We start from the raw sequence: 13,743 nt of genomic DNA, 5'->3' as shown, positions 1-13,743 counted from the left end.
TATACCCGCTCCCTGGGGAGAAGTCCAAAAGTGCCCCTTTCACCTAGAGTACCCTGGACCGTATCTACCAGCTGTACCAGTAAAGGTAACGAAGCAAAAAACCCCTGTCTCTGTCCGTTACTCCTGCTGCATTCTCTACCTGCACAACAACGCCCAGCGCACCCATCATCTATCTACACTGCCCTGAGGCCCGCACCTCCTGTGGGGAGCTGTACCATCTTTAACTGCCTTGTCACCTGCCTCAGGACTGCTGCAGCACTGGGGACCTTCACCAGACACCACAGGTGGCGTCACGAATTTCTCTGAACTTTATTAGTAATTGCTACCCCTTTTGGGCACTGTCCGCCCTGGGCCAGCCACCATGATATATATATATATATATATATATATATATATATATATATATATATATATATACTGTCCCCAAACAGTAAGGCCCCCGGGGGCGCGACATCGCCCTGCCAGGTTGGGTCAGTGACTTCATCGTCCACCACCTCATCTTCCACTTCCGCACCCTTGTCCTCCTCCTGACTATCTGGTAATTGGGTCTCATCATCATTCACCGCTTGTGACACTTTCCACCGTCTTCTTCGTGTGACCGTGGCTGCTCAAATATTTGGGCATTGCTACATGTGATCTCCTCTTGCCCTACTTCAAGTGGACCGGGCGAGAGCCCCGAATCTATAAATGGAAAAAGTGAACAGCTCTTCAGAGTTTCCAAGTGTGGGGTCAGTTGTCTCCTGGCACCTAGCATGGTGGGAAGGAGGAGGATCAGGGTGAGGAATATGCAGTCCAGACTCACGGCAACTGAGACTTGACCGAGTGGAAGACAGGGTGGTGGTGCTGGCTAAGTGACTGGAAGCATTATCTGCTATCCAACCAATAAGCTTTTCACACTGCTCTGTGTTCTGCAATTCCCTATTAATTGGGACAGGAAGGTTGAGCGACAAGATGTGGGTGTTTGTGGCACAATTTCAGCTTGACCACGGCCTCGGCCTTGTCCTCTGTATGCACCATCACATCCACTTCCCCGCCCCATGCCACGCGCCTTGCCCATTATAAATGGAGGACAATATTTTCCACGTTCACTACAAATGGCTGGATTTGAACCGCAGTGATATGTGATACGTGTGACGGAAAACAACAGTTTTAAATAGCTGGCCTGTAGGTTACTATTGTTCACAGTGACCTGGTGTTAATAACTTCACTGACACACTGCAACAAAATTTAAATGGAGGCCAATATTTTCCACGGTCACTTCTAATTTCTGGATTTTTATTACTGTAATAGAGAAAAAATCTGGCTGTGCTCTGCTGTGGCAACAAGCAGAAAAACGGTGTTCTCTGGATTGTTTTTAAGCAAATAATCAGGATTAAGATAAAAAAATAATTATCCCTGGCTCCTGATACCTGGGGCTATTTGTAGTAATATCTGTAACGGCAACAGCAGCCAGAACTGGAATGGAGCCTCTTGTGCTGTATTCACTGCAGTCTGCCACATACCCTGCCTGCCTGCCTAATTCCTGCTATCACCACTGAAAATATGCAGCTAGATTAGTCCTCAGAAGGACTGTTAGTTCAGATGGATATATATAGATGTTGTGGTATACCTGCACAACTAATAAACAAGCAAATCTCTCCCTAGCTCAGCAGCATCTCTCCCTACACTGCCTGTTTCCGGGGTAGACTGTGACGAGCATGGCGGCGGCAGGTCTTATATAGACCTGATGATGCTGTGCGGCCAGCCAATCACTGTAATGCCCACAGCCAACAAGGCTACTGTATTACAGTGCATGGCAGGCAATCACTGAATGTGCATTGGCTCTCTAAAGAGCGGCAAACAAGCAGGGAGGGGAGCTGCCGCCCGAGAAACCAGGAAATACTCGCAGAGGGCTGAGCATCTCGAGCAGTGAGATGCTGGGCGAGTACCGAGTAGTGGCGAGCACTTTCGCTCATCACTAATTATCATGATTAAGCTCCATTTTTCAGCCAGACACAAGTTGTGCAAATAACACTAAATATACGGATTGTAGATGGACTTTAGCCAAACTGAAGATATTTGAGGACATTTCTGTCCCCATTCAAATGAATGAATCCAGCAATGGATCATTTTATTTCCATTTTTTATATGATTACAACAGATGCAAAAATAGCAATAACTACTGGACATGTTAACTAATCCTTGAAGTGTTGAGTTTTTATAAAGTGTGTGTGTGTGTATATAGCTTACAGCTCTGATCTTAGCCCCCTTTCATTCCTTAGGATACAAAGGATTAATTTATTATGTTAATGTCCAGGGTTTCATCCAGAATGTTCACTTTGTTTCAAAGACAAATCTGAACTTTTAATGTTTAATCTTTAAGTCAAATTTGCTAATACTTGCTGCCCATGTTAGCCAAATTGCCCCAACAGAATACCATTGGCCCCCCACCTACTAGTGATTGGTGCTTGGGTCTTTTATACGTCATTTCTACTACCTCTAGTTCTTTAATATTGGGTAATGTTATGATACAATAATAGGTTCTAAACCTAATCATGGGCCTCAACCCTGTTAAAACTGATTTTGATAATCAATTGCTGCCTCTGGTATTTTGTGGGGATTTAATTACAAAACAAATGATTGTCGCTTGTATGTGAAATATTAATCTGATCTTGGATACTTTCAAACTCTCCCAGGAGGAATGGAAGGAAGTCCAGTAAGGAGAGATTTCCAAGATTCCTGGAATTGGCAAATCTCCCAGGCATTGTTTAAACCTCCTTGGAAACAAATGTTTTCTGACTTTTTTCTCTTCTTTGTTTCCGGAGTTTCCTGGTATCTTCAGGGGTGAGACATGGGTTATGTAAGGAGCAAAGGTGGTGTGACCTCAAAATGTGGTTGAGTATTGTGGAAAAATTTATTAGTAATGTGCAAAGCTCAGAAGTTGGAAAGTATAGTTTTAGGATGGGTCAACACAGCAACTTTGACCACGACACACATTATGATGCCAAAGATCAGACTAATGCTACTATTTCACACCATGTAAGTGAATGTTGTCGTCACATTATGTCTATCAAGTTGCCAATTGCTATGATCTAGTTTGCAGAAAATCTGGCATGATTACAATCAAATTTGTTACAAGTCCTACTGAAAAATTAGGATTCACTAGAATCCAACATTTTCAACTTTTTCCTCACACAATCCTATCGACCTGCCTTTTTACAGATTCTCTTGAAAGCAAGGAAGAGACTAAAATGAGCAAAATATATATTTATACTCATTTGTTAATACACTACCACCATTGCCTCTGCATCTCCCATTTCTCTGTCAATTTGCTCTTTCCATTCCAATACCTAGTCAAATATGAGGCCTCTGATGTGCCCCACATGGTCATATGGAGGGGCAACACACAAGTATCCCCCTTCACAAGACTGAGTGAGGTCAATCAAAAGCTTCAGATTAACCACCCTGCCAGATTGGAGTGAATTGAGCGACGGAAGAACAGTCCGGGGAGATGTGGCAGAGGCGATGATGTGCCGTGTAAGGGTGGATGAGAAAAGTTGAATCCATGAATTTTTTATATTTTAATTAGAGATGAGCAAATGTTGTAAAATTTGAATTCCACTCAACTACACCAAAATTCATCATTTTTTTTTTTTTTTTTAGAATTTTTTTGTACATTTGCTTTGAGTGGATGCAGCAAAATGGCAGCAGGATAGCTGCTGTTTTCCAAAACTATAGACAGATGACAAAAGGTTTAAAAACAAACAAAAAAAAATCGGTAACCTCTTCAACCCCTCTGCTGCTCACTACCCATAGGCTAGTCCTCAGTGCTGCCTCCTCTTTCCCTCATTGCAGGACACATTTCCTGGCCTGTTCACTCTAAGTCGGGACCTCCAGCCGCGACTAGTCTTCAAAGTCTTCAATGTATGTTGCGAGTTTTGACAACATAGATGTGACCTCTTAGACCTGGCATAGAGTGAACATGTTAAAAATTCGACAGCAAAAAAAAGAAGACTGGATGGCGGGCATCGCTGCCCACTGTCCTGTCCCTAGGGACTCATTCTATTACCGTCGTAGCTGTGGCTTGTTCTTCGTAGGCCTGTAAATGCAGACTGCAACAGAAGAAAGAGGCTGGTCTAATGACCGTACAGTGGAAAACAAGCAGCCGAAGGTCCGGAAAGTTGAGCAGTGAGATGAGTATGAGTTTCCCCTTTTCTTTTTTTATGATTATTATGCTCTGGAGACTAGAGACGCCAGATAATGATAAGAAACATTCAATTTGAGGAGAATAACTTCACTGCAAATCAAATTTCCCAAGAAAATTCACGCGGTTTAGTGAATTAGAATTCTATCAGATACATTTATCTCTAATTTTAACCTTCTCATTCCCCTGATGGCATTTAGGGTACTTTTTAATTTTCACCAATTTGCACCAAATTGCACCAGCAGTTTCGCACCAAATTGAATTTACCAGCTGAATTAGAGAAAATCCGACCGAATCTAACTTTGAAACAGTTGCTCATCTCTAGTTATGGCCAAAGTCGACATGTAGACCCAGTCTTAAGGCTGACTGTAAACTATTTGGTGTGATCAAGAAACACCACTCTAATGATGATCAAGATATAAATTATGGTCCTCAAGGCATCTTGCTGATTAAGGATAGGAAGATGGGTGAGTATTAGGAACTGAGAGTGTGTTGCCCCTGAGGGTTCTACCGCCACAGGGATGCTGCACTTCTTTAATAGAGTGTGGTGTTCCTCCTCTGAGGTAAGAACAGTGTGATAGTCGTGACACAACCTTTGTATCCAACACCACATTTCTCCACCAGAGTGGGCTAGTATGCACTAGGTGCTGCTCCCCTGGTTACAGGGAGACTGGGGAACCAAGAGTTAGGGGAACCAGTTAGTGGGTGAGAATGAAGGACTTACAAGTTAGTTACACTTTAAATTTCATATTTAATTAAAAGCCATCTTGGTTCTTGGTCCTAGTTAGTCAGTTCTTTGATTGTGATCTCCCTCCCAGAAAGCAGATCCTGCGTGGGCCTGCATCGGATGGAGACACAGCCCTCGTACTCTGGCCTTGGGACGAGGGGCAGGTTGTAGACCAGGAATGTCTCAACCCGGCCAAGGACCAGGACCAAGAAGGCCCGGAGCTTAAGAGTGTGGCTCCATAGCAAATGAATCCCAGGCAGGATGCAGATGGAGCGGTGTACGCCACCTGTCCTCGCCATGCTGATATATTCAGAGGGAGTCCGGCTGCAAGAGGGGTACCGGCCCCCGACACCCGACCTTGCTACTCCATGTCCTGGTCGGGAAAGCCCGGTAGGCCCAGAGGATCCCACCGGGTATCGGACGGAGTGGAGCTGCCACCCGTGCCCTTGTTCTGAGAGGAGCTCAGAGGGAGTCCAGGCCTATTTGCACACACACGGACAGGAAAGGATTCGGTCTGTAGTTCAGGAACACTCTGGTATAGGGTCCCGATTGAATGCTGGACTTTCTCAGAGGTTGTCGGACCCCCGTCCCTGGTGACCGCAGGACTCCACGGGGAGCAGGGAGTCGCCTTCCTTCTGCCATCTCTAAAGTGAGTAAAGCCTTGGAAGTTCACCCCTATGGCCTCCGGACTGTTTATTCTGCGCTACACCGCACGACGCTGCGTCCGTTCTCCTCTACTACTACCCCCTCCATCCTGTCCCTCTGTGCTGAGGCCTTGCACCGCCTGTGGGGAGTAGTAATAACTCTGGCCGCCATAACACCATGCCTCAGCGGACTGCAGCGGCGCTGGTGGCTTTCACCAGGTGCAACAGGTGGCATAGTCGTAAATCAGCCACTCAACCCGGATAAGCCCACACCATCCTTGTTAATGTGACGGCCCTGAGCACGGGTCGGGTCCGGGCCATGGCTGCACCCCATCTTTCCATCACAGGACCCGACTCCGAGTCCCCCATCTCCCAGGGTAAAGAAAAGGGCTTTTCGAGTAAGAGGCATCACAAGAGAGTGATGGAATAAATGTTTGAAGTTTTATTTATTTGCATTCACTTTTATAAAGCGCAATTAATTCCACAGCGCTTTACAGACATTATCAGAACTGTACCCATTGGGGCTCACAATCTAGATTCCCCATCACTATGTCTTTGCTTGGGTTTCCTCACACATTCTGAACACTTGGAGAACAAGCAGATGTTGTCCTTTGTGGGATTTGAACCTAGGACCACAGTGCTGCACTGCTAACCACGGAGATACCTTGCTGCCCAGTTTGAATCTATACCTAATGTCCTTGTGGTTATATTAGGCCAAACATAGACCCACCATGCTAATCAACATCTACATGTAAAAAACTATATTTTTTTGCTACATTTTTCATGCATAATTTTTCTCTTCTCCATGTAGATTCGACCAACATCATGTCCGGCCCCGACATTATCACACTTGTTCTCCTTGCTGTAATTTTCATTCTTTTGAGTAAAGTATTTTATAATCAGAAGAAAGATAAGAACAAAAATTTCCCTCCAGGACCTAACCGTTTACCCATCATTGGGAATCTGCACATATTTGATGTAAAGAACCCTTCCAAAACATTCACTCAGGTAAGGATGTCACCTTATAATTTGGTCTTCTGCCATTCCCTTGGCTCCTTTGGAGCCAAGAAAATACACTTTTGTGGCCTGGAATGACATGTCAAAAAATCCACATTTTTCCAGTTGGTAGCCTTGTGGGTGGGAATGGCTCATTTTCAAGCCAAAATAAAAGAAATGAGTCGTAACACATGTTGGAATATGTGCAATGTGTAGGTGCACATTCACAGATCAAATCTAAGATTTAAACCAAATGAGCTTATACTCTGCAGTAAATAAATAGTAATAGTACATGTAAATAACATGGCATACTTGGTTAATACTATTTTTATCAAAAGAGCATAAAAGTCATCCTACTGTGACAAGGTGTACCTCAATCAAGATGGTACCTAATTCTTGCCGTTCACCTCACTACAAGCTAGTAGGCCTCAAGTAGACTGGGACACAGCACTTGTACAACATCTCTTATGGCTCAATTATTTGGTTTTGCTTTACTTTTCAGTGTTTTGTACATATAGGGCCATGGCTCCCCCCTTTTGGGCTGTGCATGTTATCTATATAGCTTTCCACGGGAAGATATTAAAACAGTATGGTGTAGGTCCTGCTCTTCCTCCGTCTCTTTTGAGGCCTACTGGCACATAGCTAGGTGAAATACTAGAGAAGAAACTGTCTTGGTTGGGCACATCTTGTCACGGTGGATTAACTGTTACTTTCTTTTGATAAAAATAGTATTAACTAAATACCCTATGTATACTTACTGCAGAGTATTTGCTCATGTTGTCTTTATCTTGGGTTCGGTCTATGATGAGAATTAGTAAGAAGAATGATTGATATATATTATGATTATAAAATACTATTTTGGTATACTATTTTATATAACTTGACACTATGTAATCCATAATTTTATTCTACAGCTGAGTAACAAGTTTGGCCCAGTGTTCAGTGTCCAGTTGGGGATGCAGAAGATGGTGGTTTTGCATGGATATGATGCTGTGAAAGACGCTTTCATGAACCACGCTGAAGAATTGTCCGACAGAGCTGACATACCGATATTTAGAGAAGCAACAAAGGGATATGGTAAAAACTGGCAAATAACCCTGTAACCTCTTAACATGTACCTGCTCACAATAGTGCCCATATGATCACCCATGAAATAGCAGCTACTACTGACAGATGTTGTCCAAAGGATGAAAATTTTGGTACATGCCTGTGCCACTGTTTTTAGTTTTGCTCCACTCCGGCTACCTTTCAATGAAGCTGGTTGGGTTTATCGTTCGAGGATGGGACCATTCAGTGCTGGACAGATTTGATAAAATATGTCAGAATCTCTCATAACTTAAATCCATTCCTGTTCACAACACTAAACCTACGAGTGATCTCATGCGGCTTTTGAGACCTATGCTAACGGGCTAATACCGGTATACAAATGCCACCAGAATATGTCATAAGCAGGGCATTTGGAGCTTTGTATCAGAAATAGATTCCCAACTAATACAACTTATAACTAGAGATGAGCGGTGTTCGACTAGAACTGTTCGCCAATCTCAAATTCCAGCTGTTTTGGGCGGTGTTCGAGTTGTTCGACGAACCCGAACGATTTGCAAAAAATTCGGCTGTTCGAGTTTATGTTCGATAACTGTTCATGCACCAAAAGCGTGTCCTGCATGTCTGGCGCTATTTAGAGCACCAATCATGCAGGGATTGTCTGCCACTCACTGTAATGCCACAGCCATGGTGGTTGTGGCATTACAGTGATTGCCCAAATCGATGGGAACAGTGCCAACAGTGAAACATGAAAAGCCGGCAATTCAGCAGCGGCATACACCGGTACCCGACAATTTAGAACCGAAAGAATAGAGCTTCACACATAGATTAGATAGATATAAACATGTCAGCCACATATATACGAAGTACAGTGACAGTGTTGCTTACTGTACTTGTCATTTAGCGTAAAGGATTTATCAAAAAAAATAATAGTGTTTTCATGCACCGTCTCTTAAAAAAAGCCGGCCGGCAATTCAGCAGCGGCATACACCGGTACCCGACAATTTAGAACAGACAGAATAGAGCTTCACACATAGATTAGATAGATAGAAACATGTCAGTCACATATATATGAAGTACAGTGACAGTGTTGGTTACTGTACTTGTCATTTAGTATTAAAATAAAGGATTTATTATTAAAAAAATTGGCGTGGGGTTCCCCTTAATTTTAGGCTCTAGCGGAGGATAAGCAGATGGCTGGGGCAGATGTTTGAAGCCTGGGAAGGGGGTAATACCCACGGAGCTTCCCAGGCTACTAAAATCAGCCCCCAGCTGAATACATAGCCTTTACTAGCTATTAAAATGGGGGACCCCCCCAAAAAAATGACGTGGGGTCCCCCCTAATTTAATAGCTAGCAAAGGCTAGGCAGACAGCTGGGGGTTGATATTAATAGCCCAGGAAGGGTGCCATGAATATTGGCCCCCTCCCAGGCTAGAACACCAGCCGTCAGCCGCCCCAGAAATGGCGCACCCTTAGGATGCGCCATTTCTGGCACTTAGCCTCGCTCTTCCCACTGCCCTGTAGCGGTGGCAGTGGGGTAATAGGGTTGGGGTTGATGTCAGCTTATAATGCCAGCTGACATCAAGCCCAGGTTAGTAATGGAGAGGCGTCTATAAGACACCCCCATTACTAACCCCATAGTCAAAGTTAAAAAAAACACAAACACCCAGAATAAAGTCCTTTAATTGAAATAAAGACACAATTCTTTATTGTTCTAAATTAAACCATACTTACCGTCACGCCCATTCCAGCTGAAGCCAACGATCTCCTGCAATAAAAGAAAAATAATAAAGCAACCTCATCCTTACCTTTCCATGGTTCCCACGACAGCTTCAGCTCTGCTACATCGAGATGACAGGCTGGACCGCAGCAGAACGCTGCCATCCAGCCTGTCATCCCGCAGACACTGAGAAGCGCAGGCTTGCTTGCGCTGCTCAGCGTCTCTCTGTGACGACATCCAGATGAGCCGAGTTCATGTCCAATGAACTCGGCTCACCTCATGCACGTCACTGACAGCGTGGGAAAATTCTCACGCTGAAGCGCTGAGTGCAGGAGAATTCTCCCACGCTGTCAGTGACGTGCATAAGGTGAGCTCATGTCCAATGAACTCAGCTCACCTCCTGCACGTCACTGACAGCGTGGGAAAATTCTCCTGCACTCAGCGCTTCAGCGTGAGAATTCTCCCACGCTGAAGCGCTGAGTGCAGGAGAATTTTCCCACGCTGTCAGTGACGTGCATAAGGTGAGCTCATGTCCAATGAACTCAGCTCACCTCCTGCACGTCACTGACAGCGTGGGAGAATTCTCCTGCACTCAGCGCTTCAGTGTGAGAATTCTCCCACGCTGAAGCGCTGAGTGCAGGAGAATTTTCCCACGCTGTCAGTGACGTGCATGAGGTGAGCCGAGTTCATTGGACATGAACTCGGCTCATCTGGATGTCGTCACAGAGAGACGCTGAGCAGCGCAAGCAAGCCTGCGCTTCTCAGTGTCTGCGGGATGACAGGCTGGATGGCAGCGTTCTGCTGCGGTCCAGCCTGTCATCTCGATGTAGCAGAGCTGAAGCTGTCGTGGGAAGCTGGAAAGGTAAGGATGAGGTTGCTTTATTATTTTTCTTTTATTGCAGGAGATCGTTGGCTTCAGCTGGAATGGGCGTGACGGTAAGTATGGTTTAATTTAGAACAATAAAGGATTGTGTCTTTATTTCAATTAAAGGACTTTATTCTGGGTGTTTGTGTTTTTTTTAACTTTGACTATGGGGTTAGTAATGGGGGTGTCTTATAGACGCCTCTCCATTACTAACCTGGGCTTTATGTCAGCTGGCATTATAAGCTGACATCAACCCCAACCCTATTACCCCCTGCCACCGCACCAGGGCAGCGTGGAAGAGCGAGGCTAAGTGCCAGAATTGGCGCATCCTATGAATGCGCCATTTCTGGGGCGGCTGACGGCTGGTGTTTCTAGCCTGGGAGGGGGCCAATATTCATGGCTCCCTTCCTGGGCTATTAATATCAGCCCCCAGCTGTCTGCCTAGCCTTTGCTAGCTATTAAATTAGGGGGGACCCCACGTCATTTTTTTTCGGGGGTCCCCCATTTTAATAGCTAGTAAAGGCTATGTATTCAGCTGGGGGCTGATATTAGTAGCCTGGGAAGCTCCGTGGGTATTACCCCCTTCCGAGGCTTCAAACATCTGCCCCAGCCGTCTGCTTAACCTCCGCTAGAGCCTAAAATTATGGGGGAACCCACGCCAATTTTTATTTTAATAAATCCTTTATTTTAACACTAAATGACAAGTACAGTAACCAACACTGTCACTGTACTTATTATAAATGTGACTGACATGTTTCTATCTATCTAATCTATGTGTGATGCTCTATCTTTCTGTTCTAAATTGTCGGGTACCGCTGCTGAATTGCCGGCCGGCTTTTTTAAAGAGACGGTGCATGAAAACACTATTATTTTTTTAAATAAATCCTTTACACTAAATGACAAGTACAGTAAGCAACACTGTCACTGTACTTCTTATATATGTGACTGACATGTTTCTATCTATCTAATCTATGTGTGAAGCTCTATTCTGTCTGTTATAAATTGTCGGGTACAGATGCTGAATTGCCGGCCGGCTTTTTTAAAGAGACGGTGCATGAAAACACTAATATTTTTTTTAATAAATCCTTTACACTAAATGACAAGTGCAGTAACCAACACTGTCACTGTGCTTCTTATATGTGTGACTGACATGTTTCTATCTATCTAATCTATGTGTGATGCTCTATTCCTTCTTGTCTAAATTGTCGGGTACCGGTGTATGCCGCTGCTGAATTTGCCGGCCGGCTTTTTTAAAGAGAGTGTCTTCTGAGCAGTTTGTCAGCTTTTGGACACATTTGCAGGTGTTTTCTATGTGTTTCTATGTGTTTTTGTTTGCCTGCCATTGGTTTTAACGGTGTTCGACGGTGTTCTAAGGTGTTCGACGAACAGTTAGACGAGCAGTTCCTCGAACATCCCCGTGTTCGACGAACCGAACCGAACCCGAACATTATGGGGGTGGCTCAACACTACTTATAACTAGTGATGAGCGAGCATGCTCGCCACTGCTTGGTTCTCGCCCGAGCATCTCAGTACTCAAGATTCTCGGAGCTCGCCGAGTACTTGCGAGATGCTCGGATGGGAGCTCGGGTCCCCGTCCTGCATGTTTGGCACTATTTAGAGCACCAATCATGCAGGGATTGTCTGCCACTCACTGTAATGTCACAGCCATGGTGGTTTTGGCATTACAGTGATTACCCAAATCGATGGGAAAAGTGCTCACAGTGAAACATGAAAAGCCGTCAATTCATCAGCGGCATACACCGGTACCCGACAATTTAGAAAAGAAAGAATAGAGCATCACACATAGATTAGATAGATAGAAACTTGTCAGTCACATATATAAGAAGTACAGTGACAGTGTTGGTTACACTACTTGTTATTTAGTGTTTAAAATAAAGGATTTATTAAAAAAAAAATAATAGTGTTTTCAATGCACCCGTCTCTTTAAAAAAGCCGGCCGGCAATTCATCAGCGGCTTACATTGGTACCCGACCATTTAGAACAGAAAATATCACACATAGATTAGATAGATAGAAACATGTCAGTCACATATATAATAAGCACAGTGACAGTGTTGATTACTGTACTTGTCATTTAGTGTTAAAATAAAGGATTTATTAAAAAAAATTGGCGTAGGGTTCCCAGTAATTTTAGTCTCTAGCAGAGGTTAAGCAGAAGGCTGGGGCAGATGTTTGAAGTCTGGGAAGGGGGTAATAACCACGGAGCTTCCCAGGCTACTAATATCAGCCCCCAGCTGAATACTTAGGCTTTACCAGCTATTAAAATGGGGGACCCCCCAAAGAAATGACATGGGGTTCCCCCTATTTTAATAGGTAGCAAAGGCTAGGCAGACAGCTGGGGGGCTGATATTAATAGCCCAGGAAGGGTTCCATGAATATTGGCCACCTCCCAGGCTAGAAACACCAGCCGTCAGCCGCCCCAGAAATGGCGCATCCATAGGATGCGCCAATTCTGGCACTTAGCCTCACTCTTCCCACTGCCCTGTAGTGGTGGCAGTGGGGTAATAGGGTTGGGATTGATGCCAGCTGACATCAAGCCCAGGTTAGTAATGGAGAGGCTTCTATAAGACACCCCCATTACTAACACCATAGTCAAAGTTAAAAAAAACACAAACACCCAGAATAAAGTCCTTTAGTTGAAATAAACACACAATTCTTTAATGTTCTAAATTAAACCATACTTACCGTCGCGCCCATTCCAGCTGAAGCCAACGATCTCCTGCAATAAAAATAAATAAACCCACCTCATCCTTACCTTTCCATGGTTTCCAGGATGGCTTCAGCAGTGCTACATTCACATGACAGGCTGGATCGCAGCCGAAAGCTGCCATCCAGCTTGCCATGCCGCTGACACTGAGAAGCGCAGGCATGCTTGAGCTCCTCAGTGTCTGGCAGAGACGGCATAAAGATGAGCCGAGTTCATGTCCAATGAACTCAGCTCACCTCATCCACATCACTGACAGCGTGGGAGAATTCTCCTGCGCTCAGCGCTTGAGCAGGACAATTCTCACATGCTGGGATGACATTGAGATGACAGGCTGGATCGCAGCTGAGCGCTGCCATCCAGCATGCCATCCTTCATAGACACAGCAGAGCGCAGGCATGCTTGCGCTCTGCAGTGTCTCTGAAGGATGACAAGCTGGATGGCAGTGCTCAGCTGCGATCCAGACTGTCATCTCAATGCCAACCCAGCAAGGGAGAATTCTCCTGCTGAAGCCTGAGCACAGAAGATTACTCCCACGTTGTCAGTGACATGCATGAGGTGAGCTGAGTTCATTGGACATGAACTCTGCTTATCTGGATGCCATCACAGCCTGACACAGAGGAGCGCAAGCATGCCTGCGCTTCTCAGTGTCTGCGGCATGGCAAACTGGATGGCAGCTTTCGGCTGCGATCCAGCCTGTCATGTGAATTTAGCAGAGCTGAAGCTGTCCTGGGAACCATGGAAAGGTAAGGATGAGGTTGCTTTATTATTTTACTTTTATTGCAGAAGACATTGGCTTCAGCTGGAAAGGGCTTGGTGGTAAGTATGGTTTAATTTAG

The 13,743-nt window shown here is 44.8% G+C and overlaps 1 protein-coding gene across 3 annotated transcripts in view; it reads left to right on the top strand.

Annotated features, from left to right (window-relative positions):
- LOC141258817 (cytochrome P450 2K4-like) overlaps nucleotides 1-13,743 on the top strand; it is an 87,652-nt gene that overhangs the window by 9,743 nt on the left and 64,166 nt on the right. For all 3 annotated transcript variants that reach the window (XM_073673972.1, XM_073673973.1, XM_073673971.1), the window contains 2 exons: nucleotides 6,366-6,562; nucleotides 7,465-7,627. In XM_073673972.1, the coding sequence (XP_073530073.1) occupies nucleotides 6,380-6,562; nucleotides 7,465-7,627 (346 nt within the window). In that variant the 5' untranslated portion in view covers nucleotides 6,366-6,379. The remainder of the gene's footprint in view (nucleotides 1-6,365; nucleotides 6,563-7,464; nucleotides 7,628-13,743) is intronic.

Source organism: Phyllobates terribilis, unplaced genomic scaffold, assembly GCF_046119375.1.
Source record: "Phyllobates terribilis strain yellow unplaced genomic scaffold, ASM4611937v1 Scaffold_3__8_contigs__length_932513732, whole genome shotgun sequence".
NCBI classification, from domain to species: domain Eukaryota; kingdom Metazoa; phylum Chordata; class Amphibia; order Anura; family Dendrobatidae; genus Phyllobates; species Phyllobates terribilis.
Note: the sequence above shows the minus strand (reverse complement) of the source record. Positions and strands in the feature narration are given on the sequence as shown.